Source organism: Myxine glutinosa, chromosome 7 (genome assembly GCF_964187855.1).
Source record: "Myxine glutinosa chromosome 7, kmMyxGlut1.1, whole genome shotgun sequence".
Lineage (NCBI taxonomy): Eukaryota > Metazoa > Chordata > Myxini > Myxiniformes > Myxinidae > Myxine > Myxine glutinosa.
Window position 1 is genome coordinate 146,813,623 of NC_136267.1, and position 17,570 is coordinate 146,831,192.

Sequence of the window (17,570 nt, forward strand, 5' to 3'; positions counted from 1 at the left end):
CCTCAAAAATACTTGATGGTTGAATTCAGTGTCGATATATGCAAGTCCTCTTCAAATTTCAAGTTAATTGGATGAAAATTGAGCATTTTATAAACTTGGCCTATGTTGACCTTTTGGCCGATGTTGACCTCAAAAATACTTGATGGTTGAATTCAGTGTCGAGATATGCAAGTCCTCTTCAAATTTCAAGTTAATTGGATGAAAATTGAGCATTTTATAAACCTGGCCTATGTTGACCTTTTGGCCGATGTTGACCTCGAAAATACTTGGTGGTTGAATCTAGTGACAAGGTATGCAAATGAGCTCAGGTGTGCCAAGGAAGGACTTCGCACGACGGAGGATGCCCAGTCGGCGACTGGCTTTGGATGACAGCTTGGAAATGTGGTTTTCCCAGGAAAGATCATGGCAGATAGTGAGACCCAAAAGCTTGAGCGACAGAACTTCTTGGAGAGGATTATTCAGAAAGTAGATGGGAGGGTTGTCCAGTCGGTCTTTTCGGAGAGACATAGTGAGAGTGTGAGATTTGTCAGGATTGAAAGACATGTTCCACTTGTTTGACAAGTCTGTGATTTTGTCCAGGTCTGCAGAGAGTGAGGAGGCTGCAGACTGCCGATCTTATGGATGAGGAATGGAGCGACAGAGAGTGGAGTCATCAGCAAAGAGATAGAGAGGATTTTCCAGAGAATCAGAGAGATCATTGATGAAGACCAGAAAAAGCACAGGGCCCAGAACACGACCTTGGGGAACTCCAGCCTGAACAGGAAGAGGAGATGAGAGAAACCCATTCAGGGCCACGCGTTGACGACGACTTCCCCCACCCTCTCTGCCTCTCCCCCACCTCTCTATCTCTCGCCCACCTCTATGTCCCCAACCCCTGTGTCTCTCCCCACCCTCTCTGTCTCTCCACCCCTCTCTCTATCTCCCCACCCCTCTCTGTTTTTCCCCCACCCCTCTGTCTCTCTCTCACCCTTCTCTGTTTTCCCCCACCCCTCTGTCTCTCCCCGACTCTCTCTCTCCCCACCCTCTGTCTCTCCCACACCCTCTGTCTCTCCCACACCCTCTGTCTCTCCCACACCCTCTGTCTCTCCCACACCCTCTCTCTCTCCCCCACCTATCTCTCTCCCCCACCTCTCTCTCTGCCCCACCCTCTGTCTTTCCCCCACCCTCTGTCTCTCCCCACCTCTCTCTCTCCCCACCCTCTGTCTCTCCCACACCCTCTGTCTCTCCCACACCCTCTGTCTCTCCCACACCCTCTGTCTCTCCTCCACCTCTCTCTCTCTCCCCCACCTCTCTCTCTGCCCCACCCTCTGTCTCTCCTCCACCCTCTGTCTCTCCCCACCTCTCACTCTCCCCCACCTATCTCTCTCTACCCACCATCTGTCTCGCCACCCCTCTCTCACTCCCCATCCTTCTCTGTTTTTCCCCCACCCATCTCTGTCTCTCCCTCCTCCCCCTGCCCCTCTGTCTCTCCCTCTCCTCCCCTCACTTCTCATTCCCCTGCCCTTCTTCCCCCCTATCCCCTTTCCTTCCCCTCCCACTCCCCCACCCTTCTTTCCCCTATCCCCTTTCCTTCCCCTCCCTTTTCCCCTCCCACTCCCCCACCTTCTTTCCCCTATCCCCTTTCGTTCCCCTCCCCCTGCCCCTTTCCCTGCCTCTTCCCCTCCCCCTTGCCCCTTCCATCTCCCTCTTCACCTTCCATCTCCCCCTTCACCTTCCATCTCCCTCCTCCCCTCCCCTTCTCCTCCAATCCCCCTTCCCCTCCATTCCCCCTTCCCCTCCATTCACCCCTTCCCCCTCCATTCCCCTCCATTTCCCCTCCCCTTCCCTCAATTCCCTCCCCTTTCCCCTCCATTCCCCCTCCCCTTTCCCCTCCATTCCCCTCCCCTTCCCCTCCACCCCCCTTCCCCTCCATTCACCCCCTTTCCCCTCCATTCCCCCCCTTCCCCTACATTCACCCCTTTCCCCTCCATTCCCCCCTTTCCCCTCCATTCCCCCCTCCTCTTCCCCTCCATACCCCTCCCCTTCCCCTCCATTCACCCCCTTTCCACTCCATTCCCCTCCCATTCCCCTCCATTCCCCCTCCCCTTCCCCTCCACTCGCCTTCCCCTCCATTCCCTCCCCTTTACCCTTCATTCCCCCTCCCCTCCCCCTCCATTCCCCCTCCCCTTCCCCTCCACTCGCCTTCCCCTCCATTCCCTCCCCTTTACCCTTCATTCCCCCTCCCCTTCCCCTCCATTCCCTCCCCTTTACCCTTCATTCCCCCTCCCCTTCCCCTCCATTCATCCCCCCTCCCCCTCCATCCCCCCCTACCCCTCCATTCCCCCCCTTTTCCCCTCCCCTCCATTCCCTCCCCTTTCACCTCCCCTCCATTCCCCCTCCCCTTTCCCCTCCATTCCCCTCCCCTTTCCCCTCCATTCCCCCTCCCCTTTCCCCTCCATTCCCCCTCCCCTTTCCCCTCCCCTTTCCCCTCCATTCCCCCCTCCCCTTCCCCTCCATTCCCCCCTCCCCTTCCCCTCCATTCCCCCCTCCCCTTCCCCTCCATTCCCTCCCCTTTCCCCTCCATTCCCCCCTCCCCTTCCCCTCCATTCCCCCCTCCCCTTCCCCTCCATTCCCCCCTCCCCTTCCCCTCCATTCCCCCCTCCCCTTCCCCTCCATTCCCCCCTCCCCTTCCCCTCCATTCCCCCCTCCCCTTCCCCTCCATTCCCCCCTCCCCTTCCCCTCCATTCCCCCCTCCCCTTCCCCTCCATTCCCCCCTCCCCTTCCCCTCCATTCCCCCTCCCCTTCCCCTCCATTATCCCCCCTTCCCCTCCATCCTCCCCCCTACCCCTCCATTCCCTCCTCCCCTTCCCCTCCATTTCTCATTCCCCCCAACCTTTCCTTCTCGCCACCTTCTCTCCTCCCCTCCCTGCCCCTTCACACCTCCTCCTCTCTTCATAATCCCCACCAGGAAGTGATTCCGTGTACTTTCCGTGTATTCCGTTTCAGTTTCAGATTCAGATTTCAGATTCAGATTCCGTGTTGTATTCAGTGCTCGTACTCAATGTGATCGATGTATAGCATCATTATTTTAAACGTGTGAATCCGCGTTTTCCAAAAAATGATCTACGTAAGATGGTCGTTCTGCAGTATATGATATATTTACTATATCCAATAATGTCAACGATTTATGTTGTTATTTACCTTTTGAACAGGCAATGCATCTTGTTTCGAAACCTAAGGTGTATCATTATATAAAATAAAGCTGGATTGGCATCCCTCCATTATTACTTTTTAAAATTCTTTTCCCAATATTTTTTTGTGAAAATTACACAATATTTACATTATCGACTGAAAATACTATTAAAATTTTAAATAGTTTTCCTCAAAAAAGGGTGTTTTAGAGAAAAAACAAACAAATTTGGATTGAAGAGATTATTTTGACAAAGTAGAATTAAATCGATGATACGATGATATAACCTACATATTTGTAAGTGTGTAAGGGTGTAAAATATGTTTATAAATGGCGTAAAATTACGTGAGTAGTCAAAGGGTATTATGGAAGACGTAATCATATGCGGTATGACGTCATTCTTAGGGTAGGGCACCGTCAGGATCGCAGTCGCCAAGCCTTTGCGACCTGGTTGATTCTGTACCCACCTGTCTCAGCAGCTCGGGTTTTGTCCGTCAATCTGAACCCTGCCTCCCACGGACCAGCATGGCTGACCCCAAATACGCCGATTTGCCCGGCATTGTAAGCCATGTCTCTCTTCATATCATGACCTCATGCTCCCGCTCCCATTTTCCTCCTCCGCGTCACCATCATGTCATGATGAACCCTCTCACGAGTCTTCCCTTTTCGAGCCGATGTTGATCGATTCATAACACGGGTTTTGTTGAGTTTTGTGGAGATTAAAATTCATCCAAACGCTGCTTTGCCGTTGATTGTATCAAATTGACTTTTTCATCCGAGGTTGTTGTTTTCAGGCTGCGGATGAGCCGGACGTTTACGAGACCACAGACCTGCCCGAAGATGATCAAGCTGAGTTTGAGTCGGTAAGTAAGAGGGATCGAGCACGAGTTGGTCGATCGATGGCGCGCACACCTTATTCGACGTGACGATCCACCGACCACCTTGATGTCTTGAGAGTGAAGCTTGCAGCATTTATTATTTATTTAATGTTTCTTCTGTACCCGGATAAATCATCAGTTAGTTGTTCATACTTTGCTCGTATTTGCTATTTGGCATGAAATGTTTGTTTCAAATGTATTTTCTCCAAAGCTTCCGCTGTGCATGTCATGCTGTGGACACATCAGCAATATGTAGTTTTGAATAAAATACTGAACATTCACCCCTCCTCATCACCATCATTGCCTTCACCCCTCCTCACCACCATCCTCATTGCCTTCACCCCTGCCCACCACCATCCTCATTGCCTTCACCCCTCCCCACCACCATCCTCATTGCCTTCACCCCTCCTCACCACCATCCTCATTGCCTTCACCCCTCCCCACCATCCTCATTGCCTTCACCCCTCCTCACCACCATCCTCATTGCCTTCACCCCTCCCCACCATCCTCATTGCCTTCACCCCTGCCCACCACCATCCTCATTGCCTTCACCCCTGCCCACCACCATCCTCATTGCCTTCACCCCTGCCCACCACCATCCTCATTGCCTTCACCCCTGCCCACCACCATCCTCATTGCCTTCATTCACCCCTCCCCACCACCATCATTGCCTTCACCCCTCCCCACCATCCTCATTGCCTTCACCCCTCCCCACCACCATCATTGCCTTCACCCCTCCCCACCATCCTCATTGCCTTCACCCCTCCCCACCAGCCTCATTGCCTTCACCCCTCCCCACCATCCTCATTGCCTTCACCCCTCCCCACCATCCTCATTGCCTTCACCCCTCCCCACCATCCTCATTGCCTTCACCCCTCCCCACCATCCTCATTGCCTTCACCCCTCCCCACCACCATCATTGCCTTCACCCCTCCCCAACAACATCATTGCCTTCACCCCTCCCCACCATCCTCATTGCCTTCACCCCTCCCCACCACAATCATTGCCTTCACCCCTCCCCACCACAATCATTGCCTTCACCCCTCCCCACCATCCTCATTGCCTTCACCCCTCCCCACCATCCTCATTGCCTTCACCCCTCCCCACCATCCTCATTGCCTTCACCCCTCCCCACCATCCTCATTGCCTTCACCCCTCCCCACCACCATCATTGCCTTCACCCCTCCCCACCACCATCATTGCCTTCACCCCTCCCCACCACCATCATTGCCTTCACCCCTCCCCACCATGCTCATTGCCTTCACCCCTCCCCACCATGCTCATTGCCTTCACCCCTCCCCACCACCATCATTGCCTTCACCCCTCCCCACCATGCTCATTGCCTTCACTCCTCCTCACCACCACTCTCATTGCCTTCTCCCCTCCCCACCACCGTCATTGCCTTCACCCCTCCCCACCATCCACATTGCCTTCACCCCCTCCCCACCACCATCATTGCCTTCACCCCTCCCCACCATGCTCATTGCCTTTACCCCTCCCCACCATCCTCATTGCCTTCACTCCTCCTCACCACCAGCCTCATTGCCTTCACCCCTCCCCACCACCATCATTGCCTTCACCCCTCCCCACCACCATCATTGCCTTCACCCCTCCCCACCACCATCATTGCCTTCACCCCTCCGCACCAACATCATTGCCTTCACCCCTCCCCACCAACATCATTGCCTTCACCCCTACCCACCATCCTCATTGCCTTCACCCCTCCCCACCACCATCATTGCCTTCATCCCTCCCCACCATCCTCATTGCCTTCACCCCTCCCCACCATCCTCATTGCCTTCACCCCTCCCCACCATCCTCATTGCCTTCACCCCTCCCCACCACCATCATTGCCTTCACCCCTCCCCATCATGCTCATTGCCTTCACCCCTCCCCACCATCCTCATTGCATTCACCCCTCCTCACCACCACCCTCATTGCCTTCACTCCTTCCCCACCACCATCTTTGCATTCACTCCTCCTCACCACCACCCTCATTGCCTTCTCTTCTCACCACCACCGTCATTGCTTTCACCCCTTCCCACCACCGGCTCATTGCCTTCGCTCCTCCCCACCACCGGCTCATTGCCTTCGCTCCTCCCCACCACCGGCTCATTGCCTTCGCTCCTCCCCACCACCGGCTCATTGCCTTCGCTCCTCCCCACCACCGGCTCATTGCCTTCGCTCCTCCCCACCACCGGCTCATTGCCTTCGCTCCTCCCCACCACCGGCTCATTGCCTTCGCTCCTCCCCACCACCGGCTCATTGCCTTCGCCCCTCCCCACCACCGGCTCATTGCCTTCGCCCCCGGCTCATTGCCTTCGCCCCTCCCCACCACCGGCTCATTGCCTTCGCCCCTCCCCACCACCGGCTCATTGCCTTCGCCCCTCCCCACCACCGGCTCATTGCCTTCGCCCCTCCCCACCCCCGGCTCATTGCCTTCGCTCCTCCCCACCACCGGCTCATTGCCTTCGCTCCTCCCCACCACCGCCTCATTGCCTTCGCCCCTCCCCACCACTGGCTCATTGCCTTCGCCAGGCATTGTATAAGCATAAGACCTGATTGAGTCCTGAAGGCCAATTATCCGGTTTTATCTGGGGTCCATTTCTTTTTTTTTTATTCAAACATTTGTTACGGGGTCCTCCCCTATCCTCTGGTCTCGGTAAAGCTCCGAACCCCGAGAGGGTCCCCGGCAGAAAGATATGTTATCCTTGGTTGAAATCAATCAAATCAATAATGAAACCACACCAAGGGTTATGAACAAACAATAATATCTTATAAGCTCACCAAAAAGCAAAAAGTTGCAATCCAATCTTAAGATGGTACCCCAGCTCAGACTCACGGCACCCCCAGGGACTGAAGCAGAGCCCTCCTTAATGTCTCTAGCAAACAACGGTGCTCCCGGCGTAGAGGCGATGGCGATGAGGCGGGAACGGAGATGTAGGTAAGGCGGGGACCGTCACGTGGTCCCAGCCAACCCCAATTGGCGGTGGAAAGAGGAATCCCCAAAGACGCTATCCAAATGTGCACCTACACCGTGCAGTCGCGAACCGCATCGTATTCTTCAAAGGCCGCTGTCGCACACCCACATCCTCGGCAAACCACCGGAGGGTTGGACCAGCGGACGCGACTAATCAAGGGTCCGCGAACGACGCACGAGGTCCCCGAAATGGCGGTATCTTCTTCCTCGGGTCGCAGCCGCTAGGCGAAGATTCTCCGGAATCTCCCACCTGTACCTGGCTTCATAGGCTTTTCCACGACACCAGCGGTATCAACGATCGCACGAGATACCTTTCCAGGACTCAAAGTTCCCTCTCCATGGACGCTCGACCAAGCTGGGTGCGGAGCTGTTCCCAAACGCCTCGTTTTTTTTCTCCGCCTTACGCGCTCTTCTTCCTCGCTCCCTTTTGCCTTCCGGGTCACCATCCGATTTCCGGCCACATTTTACCAGGAGCGCTTTTAAACCTTTTAACCACAATAACCCTTACTGAGAACCAACAATAAGAATAATACCAACAATAATTAGGGCCGCATCCGTAACACTTCCCCCCCTCAAGAAAGAAAGTTTGAACACAGCGAAAACTTTCTTTGTAGGCAAATTCTTGAAACCAACACAAGCAATCAATGTTTCCCCAAAAATAAAGCAACAACTTCGAACAACTTAGAGATTTCCAAAGTTAATTCACTCTGGCCAAAGCATCAGCAACGACATTGTCCCTGCCCTTTACATGTTCAATCTCCAAGTTACCCCTGCAAAGCCAAACTCCATCTCATCGACCTCTGATTTTTACTTTTAGTTTCTTTTGAATGAAGGTTAAGGGGTTGATCAAAAATCCAAAGTCAAGCAACTCGATAGCACTTTCTCTGGGAGGCCGAGCTGAGGGCCAGGTTCCATGGTGGTTGGGTGGTGAGGCCTGGACATTTTCACTACATGGACGCCTTTAGGAACGTGGACTTCACGGTTAGTCCGTGGAGGAAAGTTCACTTCATGGACGCCTTTAGGAACGTGGAGTTCACGGTTAATCCGTGTCGGAATCTTGGCTCGGCTGCTCCGCAGCATTCAGTGCTTCCACTTTCTAACTTTCCTAACAATCACGGTTGGACCACTTGTCACTGTAGTCACATGAATGGCGGTCTCCTTCTCGGCCACTGCTCTGATAATCCTTCCTTCGGGAGCTGCCATAACTCTGGAAGCCTCCATAATAATATCGATTGCGGCCACCACCACCACTACTCCGTGATCCTCCTCTGTAGCCCCCTCGACCCCTAGGAAATGCCTTCCCTACTGTGATGGTCCGACCATCCACCTCCTTGCTATTCAGATCCTTTTCTGCAACTCTGGCGTCCTTTGAGTTTTCAAACGTGACAAAGCCAAACCCTCTTGACTTTTGTGTTTCCCTGTCTTTTATCAGCAGCACTTACAAAAGCAGTCCATATTTGCTGAAGGCAGACTCCAGAACCTCTTCCTTTGTTTTGAAGTTCAGTCCCCCTACAAAGAGCTTGCCAATATTGCCTCCATCCCTGACGTGCGTGTGCCGACACTTAGTCTCTGGGTATTTCCTCTTCTCTTCAGGGTGCTTCCTACTAGGCTTTTCAGCAAACATCGGGTTACCAGAAACTTGGCCACCGGCCAAATCATTCCCGATAACAAAAGATACTCCTTCTACAGGAAGAGTGGCTTGTAAACCGACGGTGACCGGTCCTGACACCAAATCGGACTCCAAATGGATGACATGAAGTGGAGCACTAACACAGCCACCAATCCCCTGTAAACGAACACTATCCCCAGTTGCCGTCTCCTCGGACAATGGCAAGATGCCTTCAAGCATTAAAGATTGATGTGCTCCTGTGTCCCTCAATATCCTAACAGGTCTCCGGTTAGTCGAGGCTCCATCCAGTGACAAAAACCCCTCTGAAATAAATGATTGGTCACCCTTTTGAGGGCGATTTCTCACAATGGCCATTGCATTTGGAGTCGTATTAGTCGAACTCCGCTCCTGATTTTCCTTTCCCAGAGCATAACAGTTGGACATAAAGTGTCCAGGTTTATGGCAAAATGTGCAAGTAGGCCCGGAGGAGAACCTCGTGGTCTGCCAAGGCATGGGGGCGGCGGTCTGCCTCGAGCCCCCCGGACAATAGGTCTGTCTTGGAACCGCAGTCTTCTGATTTCTAGAAGTCGTGGTGTCAGAGTTGTCCTCATTTTCATCTCGAGGCCGCCCCCATGGATTTTCATTCTCCGCCCCTGATATACCATAGCTCCCCTGGCTCGGTCTGGGCGAGATGTTCGGTTTGTGGAACCCCATCCTGTGTGTTAAGGCATAGTCATCTGCCATGGTTGCTGCCTCATACAACTTTGGTACTTTCCTTGCCTCCAGATGTACTTTAATGTCCTCGTGGACACACTGTTGGAATTCCTCCACCAGGATCAATTGTCGCAATAGTTCGAAGTCTTTCCCAACTCCTTTTGAATCACACCACCTATCAAACATGGTTTCTTTCAATCTGGCAAACTCCACATGGGTCTCGCTCTCCCTCCTCCTGGCATTCCGGAATTTTTGCCGGTAAGCTTCCGGGACCAATTCATAGGCTTTGAGAATGTGTTTCTTCAATGCCTCGTAATCTGCACATTGGTCAATCGGTAAAGCCGAATAAATCTCTTGAGCTTTACCCACCAGAACACTTTGCACTAGTATGGACCAGTACTCCTCAGGCCAGTTTAACAGTCGAGCCACTTTCTCAAAGTGTGGAAAAAAAACTTGGCTACCTCCTTTTTATTGAAGGGTGGAACCAGCCTCACATGTCTGCCAACATCCCAGGTGTTCTGATTAGGTGTCGAACCAGTCGGCATGGATGGTCCCTCTCCCCGTTCTTTCATTACATCCAGCTCCTTGCGTTTAATTTCCTGCTGAAGGGCCATTTCACAATCCCTTAACTCCCTTTCGGCTTTTCTCTCCTCTGTTTTTTTTTTCTTTTTTCCTCTGACCTTTCCTGGAGTTCTCTTTCAACTCTCCTTTCCTCTGCTTTCTTCTCTTCTAACCTTTCCTGGTGTTCTCGTTCCACTCTCCTTTCCTCTGCTTGTTTCTCTTCTCTTCTCTCGTCTGCTTTCCTTTCCTCTGCTTTTAATCTTTCCTGGAGTCCTCGTTCCTCTGCTTTTAATCTTTCCTGGAGTTCTCGTTCCACTCTCGTTTCCTCTGCTTTTTTGTCTTCTAACCTTTCCTGGAGTTCTCGTTCCTGTTCTGCTCTTTCCTTTTCTGCTTTCCTTTCCTCTGCTTTTTCCCTTTCCTGGCTCTGTAATTGCATCTCCAGTTTCCGGAGCTCCACATTTTCTTGCTCTTCTGGTAACCAATCCCAGGCTACCTCTTCACATGTTTCTAATCCCACCATAGATTGTATCACCACTGTCTGCAACTCTGCCTTCTTCATATTTGTTAGGACCTCCAAGCTAAAATGTTTGGCCAATTTCAAGAGGTCCGATTTTACCAACGCTCTGAACTGTGCTTCACTAGGGGTCACTGTAAACTTCTCTGCGTCAAACTCCATGGTGACTACTGTTAACACCTGTTAACCTTCACACAAGAAATTAAAAAACAAATGTTTTTTTTTTTGAAAAATTTGGGAATGTTGGAAAAAGTTCCAAATTTGGGAATTCTGGGAATGTTAGGGAATTCTTTCCCGGACTAAATTTAGGAGATTTTACATCCCGGACGAGCCCCCAATTTCTGTTACGGGGTCCTCCCCTATCCTCTGGTCTCGGTAAACCTCCGAACCCCGAGAGGGTCCCCGGCAGAAAGATATGTTATCCTTGGTTGAAATCAATCAAATCAATAATGAAACCACACCAAGGGTTATGAACAAACAATAATATATTATAAGCACACCAAAAAGCACCCTACAACGATGGGGGCAATCACCCCTGCAATCTAATCTTAAGATGGTACCCCAGCTCAGACTCACGGCACCCCCAGGGACTGAAGCAGAGCCCTTCTCAATGTCTCTAGCACACAACGGTGCTCCCGGCGTAGAGGCGATGGCGATGAGGCGGGAACGGAGATGTAGGTAAGGCGGGGACCGTCACGTGGTCCCAGCCAACCCCAATTGGCCGTGGAAAGAGGAATCCCCAAAGACGCTATCCAAACGTGCACCTACACCGTGCAGTCGCGAACCGCACCTTATTCTTCAAAGGCCGCTGTCGCGCACCCACATCCTCGGCAAACCACCAGAGGGCTGGACCAGTGGACGCGACTAATCAAGGGTCCGCGAACGACACGTGAGGTCCCCGAAATTGTGGTATCTTCTTCCTCGGGTCGCAGCCGCTAGGCGAAGATTTTCTGGAATCTCCCACCTGTACCTGGCTTCACAGGCTTTTCCACGACACCAGCGGTATCAACGATCGCACGAGATTCCTTTCCAGGACTCAAAGTTCCCTCTCCATGGACGCTCGACCAAGCTGGGTGCGGAGCTGTTCCCAAACGCCTCGTTTTTTTTCCTCCGCCTTACGCGCTCTTCTTCCTCGCTCCCTTTTGCCTTCCGGGTCACCATCCGATTGCCGTCCACATTTTGCCAGGAGTGCTTTTAAGCCTTTTAACCACAATAACCCTTACTGAGAACCAACAATAACAATAATACCAACAATGATTAGGGCCGAATCCGTAACACATTTCCCTCAACATTCTTCTGGATGTAAGAGGAGGCAATGCAAAGTTTAGTTGCAATGTTTCCTGCAGGGTCCAAATGCATCAACAAACAAACTTTATGTATTAGATATGATGAATATCATTGTATGAGAGGTATGTAGCTCCTACCATTTCCTGTTTGTACCATCAACGGGGGATATCACACACTCGCGCACTCACTCACTCATACGCACACCTTTACCAATAGATTCAAAGATCCAATAAAATTTATATTGTGGCCTTGGAACTAAGCAATCGGCGTATTTATAACGGTCATCACAACGCCCATACAACTCCCACCTCCCTCCACTCCTCTCCTCTCCTCCCAAACATGATTAATAGTAAATATAGGTACCATCATATTAAACTTGCTCTGTGCATTGACAAGCCTGAGATGTGACCTTTTCATCAATGTTAAGAAACGACAAAACCAGATAACGTTTCTCCCTCTGGGAAGTCTGCCTGAATGTTGTGAATGGTGGCATCGTCTTTCCAATAGTGGACATCCATTAAATAAATCGCCAAGCCTGCCATGTTCACATGAGGTAATCCCATGAGGTTTGAAGTCCACTCACTGGCTGTGATGGTTGAAGGTTTGGGTAGAACGCACTCTTCGACAAACATTCGTGCCTAACGCAATGCTTCGGGAGTTTGCTGTGCGGGGAGCATTTCATGTTAAAAGCAGGCATCCACTGGAAACAGGTAGGGAATGGGGTGGTGCATCGGGGGAGGGTGGATGCCAGCTGAGATGTTTTCGAAAAGGGTCATTTTTAACCCTTTTTTTGATAAATCAGTATTTCCGAAGTGTTGAAAAAGAGAAGAGATGTTTGTAACAATATCCCATTTATTTGCCCAGCCATTTTACTCTACATGGGGTTTTTATACATCATTTTGTTGCTGATGATATTGCCTACAAAATGCATCTCAGTATTTTAAAATATATATATAATTAAGGGGTTACCATGGTTACAGTGGGGGTCAAAGGTCAACCTATGGCAAAAATATATAATTTTCTCACACTTTCTAATAGATAGGCAAAATGCCATATAAAACTAAATTTACTGGTTCTAATTGCTTTTATTTATCAATTCTCACATAGAAGAGCAGTTTTTAGTGAGGGAAGATTGATGTAATAGCCCTCTGTGGGCAATTAGTGAAGGGTGAAAATTAACCTTTCCTTCAAAAATACATCGAAATTGTGAAAAAAAACAACCTCTGTTTTGTATTTACCAGTACATGGAATTGTTAAGTGTGATGTTATAGCATACAGTATGCATTGGAAAATGTCTCCAAACCACCATGGTCAAGATTCCTAGTATTGTTTGAGACTTTATTCTGTTTGCCAACAACCTACGGATAACATAGTTTGAACCGGGGCTCCGACTACCTACACATCTTCATCATCCTGTGAATTGGTGCATGATCCCCTACAAGTGCAAGCACTAATGCAGGCCTTTTGTCCTGCACGGAAACAGCCGCATCTTTTTCCACAACCAGATGTGCAAAAGCAGCTCACAAGCTCCTTGCAAGCTTTTGGAAGAGGGCTCAGGGTCATCAAATTGGGAACGAGGTTTCCACTACTATCATTCTTCCATCCACTGGTTGTTGGATCAGGCAGATCTTGCACTGGGCTTAGTGACTCCTTCCAGACAAGGCATTGGTAGTTTGCTCGACGAATATGCATTTTCAGTGCATCCTTGGAGGGGGGAAGAGCATCAAGCGAACGCTTTCCTTGAAGGAACATTTCTCGGCGAACTTGATCAATTGCCGTAAGAGGGGTGGTTTTTAGGTACAGTTTGCACACAAACTTCTCAGCGTCTTGGATCAATTGGTCACTGATGTTTTTAGACCCCATCTTCTGGAGGCATGCTGACTCTTCAGTGAACACTTTCAACGCAGTCTTCTTCCCTATACCGGCAAACTGGCTGACTGTGTCACAACCTGTTAGTGCATGGAATGCAATAATTGTCTGAATTTGGTCTTCTGGTAGTGAGATCTGATGGATGGGGATGAAGGGACGTTTGGATTTCAATCCTGAACTCAACCACACTTCTGGAGATAGGTGATCTCGCAGGCCCAGTGCCACAACCAGGACATCTGTGTCTCGGCATTGAAGGACACATCTCTGGTAGCCCTGTAGTGTCGCATCCCTGGCATGCAGGATGATCCTGGTGTCAGCCTCTTTATGGTTTGCTTTCATGGAGTTGGTGCTCCTGCCGGTAGAAATCGATACCCTCATCAAATCCTCACACCTGCCGGCAACAACTAATTCATATGTTGGCTGTAGCTCCTTCTCCGCCATCTCTATGAGAGATCCGGAAAGAAATTCTGCCAAGTCAGCCTTGTTGGCAGAGAGGCTGAGGAATGAGTTGAAGTTGGAGGGGAGCTTCACGTCCTTTGAACTGATGACACGTCTGATTGGGCGGGTTTTGCCGGCTCTTTTTTCCCTTGTGCCAGACTTGATGCAGACCTCCTGATACCGATCGAACACAACATCAACCCTGGAGTACATGGGACCAAAGCGGTTTAAGACACTGGTACAGAATACATTGCTCAGATCTCCAAAAGTCTCTGATTTCTCAGGCTTGCCAATTGCTTGTATCAGTGCAGGGCCGTCAATGATCAAGCAGGTTTTTGCTGTACTCTTGGGAAGGTTTTTTGACATTTCTATGTCCTTGGTCAGCATTTCTTGAAGCTGGGACTTGTCGGTAGAATGGAGTTTCCCATTGGTGTCTGCTCGTGCACGTGGGACTGATGAAAGCTCATGCCTCAGGATGTTATTCAGGTCCACATCTCTCCCTCCCTGTGCTGCCACAAACAGTCTTTGGATTAGATTCCTGTCAGCTTTGATCTCTTTCTGTTTGCCAGCTCCACTTGGTTGAATGCTTACTTTGTACATCCTGCTTATTGATGGTGTTTTGTTCCTAGATAATTTAGCATGAAAGTCTGTTGACTTCTCAATAAGGCGAGTGGAGACAAATGTTTCAACTAGGGATGCTCCTGTTTCACCAGCCTTGAGGACTTCTTCTTTGATGGAGTCTCAAACAATACTAGGAATCTTGATTTGTGGTTTGGAGACATTTTCCAATGCATACTGTATGCTATAACATCACACTTAACAATTCCATGTACCGGTAAATACAAAACAGAGGTTTTTTTTCACAATTTCTATGTATTTTTGAAGGAAAGGTTAATTTTCACCCTTCACTAATTGCCCACAGAGGGCTATTACATCAATCTTCCCTCACTAAAAAGGGCTCTTCTATGTGAGGATTGATAAATAAAAGCAATTAGAACCAGTAAATTTAGTTTTATATGGCATTTTGCCTATCTATTAGAAAGTGAGAAAATTATATATTTTTGCCATAGGTTGACCTTTGACCCCCACTGTAACCATGGTAACCCCTTAATTATATATATATTTAAAAATACTGAGATGCATTTTGTAGGCAATATCATCAGCAACAAAATGATGTATAAAAACCCCATGTAGAGTAAAATGGCTGGGCAAATAAATGGGATATTGTTACAAACATCTCTTCTCTTTTTCAACACTTCGGAAATACTGATTTAGCAAAAAAGGGGTTGAAATGACCCTTTTTGGGAAAATCTCAGCTGGCATCCACCCTTTCCCAATGCACCACCCCATGCCCTAACTCTTCCCATTGGATGCCTGTCTCTAACATGAAATGATTTTCAAATCAATTTCTAAGCCACTTTTTCACTTTCGTTTCCTCTACTAAAAGTTAACTTGCATACAAAACTTTGAGTACTTTGCGTACAAAGTGTGTGTGTGTGTGTGTGTGTGTGTGTGTGTGTGTGTGTGTGTGTGTGTGTGTGTGTGTGTGTGTGTGTGTGTGTGTGTGTGTGTGTGTGTGTGTGTGTGTGTGTGTGTGTGTGTGTGTGTTTTATTTATATATATATATATATATATATATATATATATATATATATACAGTGGAACCTTGACTTACGAGTTTAATCCGTTCCGTGACCGAGCTCGTAACTCAAATTGCTCGTATCTCAAATCAAATTTCCCCATTGAAATGCATTGAAATGCTATTAATCCGTTCCAGCCCGCCAAAAACCACACCAATTTTTTTTTAAATATACAGTATATATAAAAATATCTCGCGCTTTATATTTCACCTGTATGCAGCATACAAGCTGGCAGGATGGCCTGGACTGGAGGTACGCACACTTGACTCTAAAGTCTAAACTGTCCAGCCTGGGTTTGAATCCCGACCCAGCTATAACCTGTCATGGGTGAATCACAGGCAGGGTGATTCATCAATGTGTGTACCGCTAAACTGGGCGCCCCGTTTGCGTCCCATTAGTTGTTGGATGTTAAGGATCTCACCGTGTTTTCCACAAAGAGAAGGCGAGCTATCGCCGGCACTCTGAACAAGTTGACGGCAGAGATACTGTACGTGCACGGCAAGATAACCACGTGTCGCACGATCTCTTGTCATGGTCCACAAGATTATCACAGAGAGGTGCAGCTTCCAGCGTTTCGAGATATGATCCAGACCTAACTTTTGAGACCAGTCCCAGCCTTCTAGGCCCCGTGGTTGGTTCAGACGGACCCGACAAAGGACGTGTTGGATTTTACCGCGAGCCGATTCGAGCACCGACGTGCCGGCGAACAAAACCAGTCATATCTTTTGAACGCGTGGCTCGATTTTTACAAAATAAACTTTTTCTTGAAGGTCTGAACCGTGCGCTCAAAACGATACCGAGTTTGACCCTGAGAGAGCCGTTTTGCGCCGGAGATACTGTACGTGCACGGCAAGATAACCACGTGACCGGGTGGCGAAAGCTCGTAACTCGGATCTCGGCTCGCATCTCAAAGCAATAAACTGCCAGAGTGACGGCTCGTATCTCGAAAAACTCGTAAGTTGGGGCACTCGTAAGTCGAGGTTCCACTGTATATATATATATATATATATATATATATATATATATATATATATATATATATATATATATATATATATATATATATATATATATATATATATATTGTTACGGACGCGGATAAGATGTTACTGGATTTGCCGAGCGGATGGCCGCCGCGCCCGAACAGTTACCCCGACTAACCCGATTCCTGAACGTTGGCCAAAATCGCGCCACAGATATTCAATAGGGAAAAGACAAAGGCGACACGGATGTGAAGAAGAAGGAGACAAAAAGGTTTGAAATACGATTATTATTTATTACTATTTACAGGATTGAAAGAAACCAAGGAAGAGGGAAAGATAAGAAAATAAAGCAGAAAGAGGGACGGACCAGAAAGACACAGTGAAAATACTAGCTTATCTATGGCAGTCTTAACTTATACCCTGGACAGAACAAACAGACGGACTCACACGGGGAATTGCAGAGTGGATTGGCTGGAAGGAGGTGGGTGGCTGGAGGGGGAGGAAGGCACGGAGCTGGCTGGAGCTTGATCCCGCACGGGACGTCGGGCTGGACCTCGACGGCCGCCGATGCCACCGATCCTGTCGTGTGCACGGGGTAACGGGTCGGAGCTGCTTGGTGGAGCCAACGCTGCTGGTGGGGGGTCTGGCGTGACGGGTTCTCTCTCCCTCTCTCACAAACTCCAGGACTCTCTTTTGGCTTGTCTGTGATCTGATCCCCTCCCTCCTCGACTCTTGCTCTCTTTGCTTCGCTTCGCCCCTTCTCTCCTCTCTATTTCTTAGTCCAACTACTTCAAGGCTTTCGTGCGTGCTCTTTATAGCGCCTCAGGCGATCAAGCCACTGGTGTCCAGGACACGCCCATAGGTGAGCTCGCCTCGGCCCTGATTGGTCGGCACGGCCCTCTGGCTCCACCCTTGATGACGAGGGGTG

The 17,570-nt window shown here is 49.6% G+C and overlaps 1 protein-coding gene across 1 annotated transcript in view; it reads left to right on the plus strand.

Annotated features, from left to right (window-relative positions):
- Positions 1–3,545: 3,545 nt before the first annotated feature.
- Positions 3,546–17,570, plus strand: part of DCTN2 (dynactin subunit 2) — a 90,171-nt gene continuing 76,146 nt past the window's right edge. The window contains exons 1-2 of the mRNA XM_078782756.1: positions 3,546–3,730; positions 3,964–4,032. Coding sequence (XP_078638882.1) covers positions 3,695–3,730; positions 3,964–4,032 — 105 coding nt within the window. The 5' untranslated portion in view covers positions 3,546–3,694. The remainder of the gene's footprint in view (positions 3,731–3,963; positions 4,033–17,570) is intronic.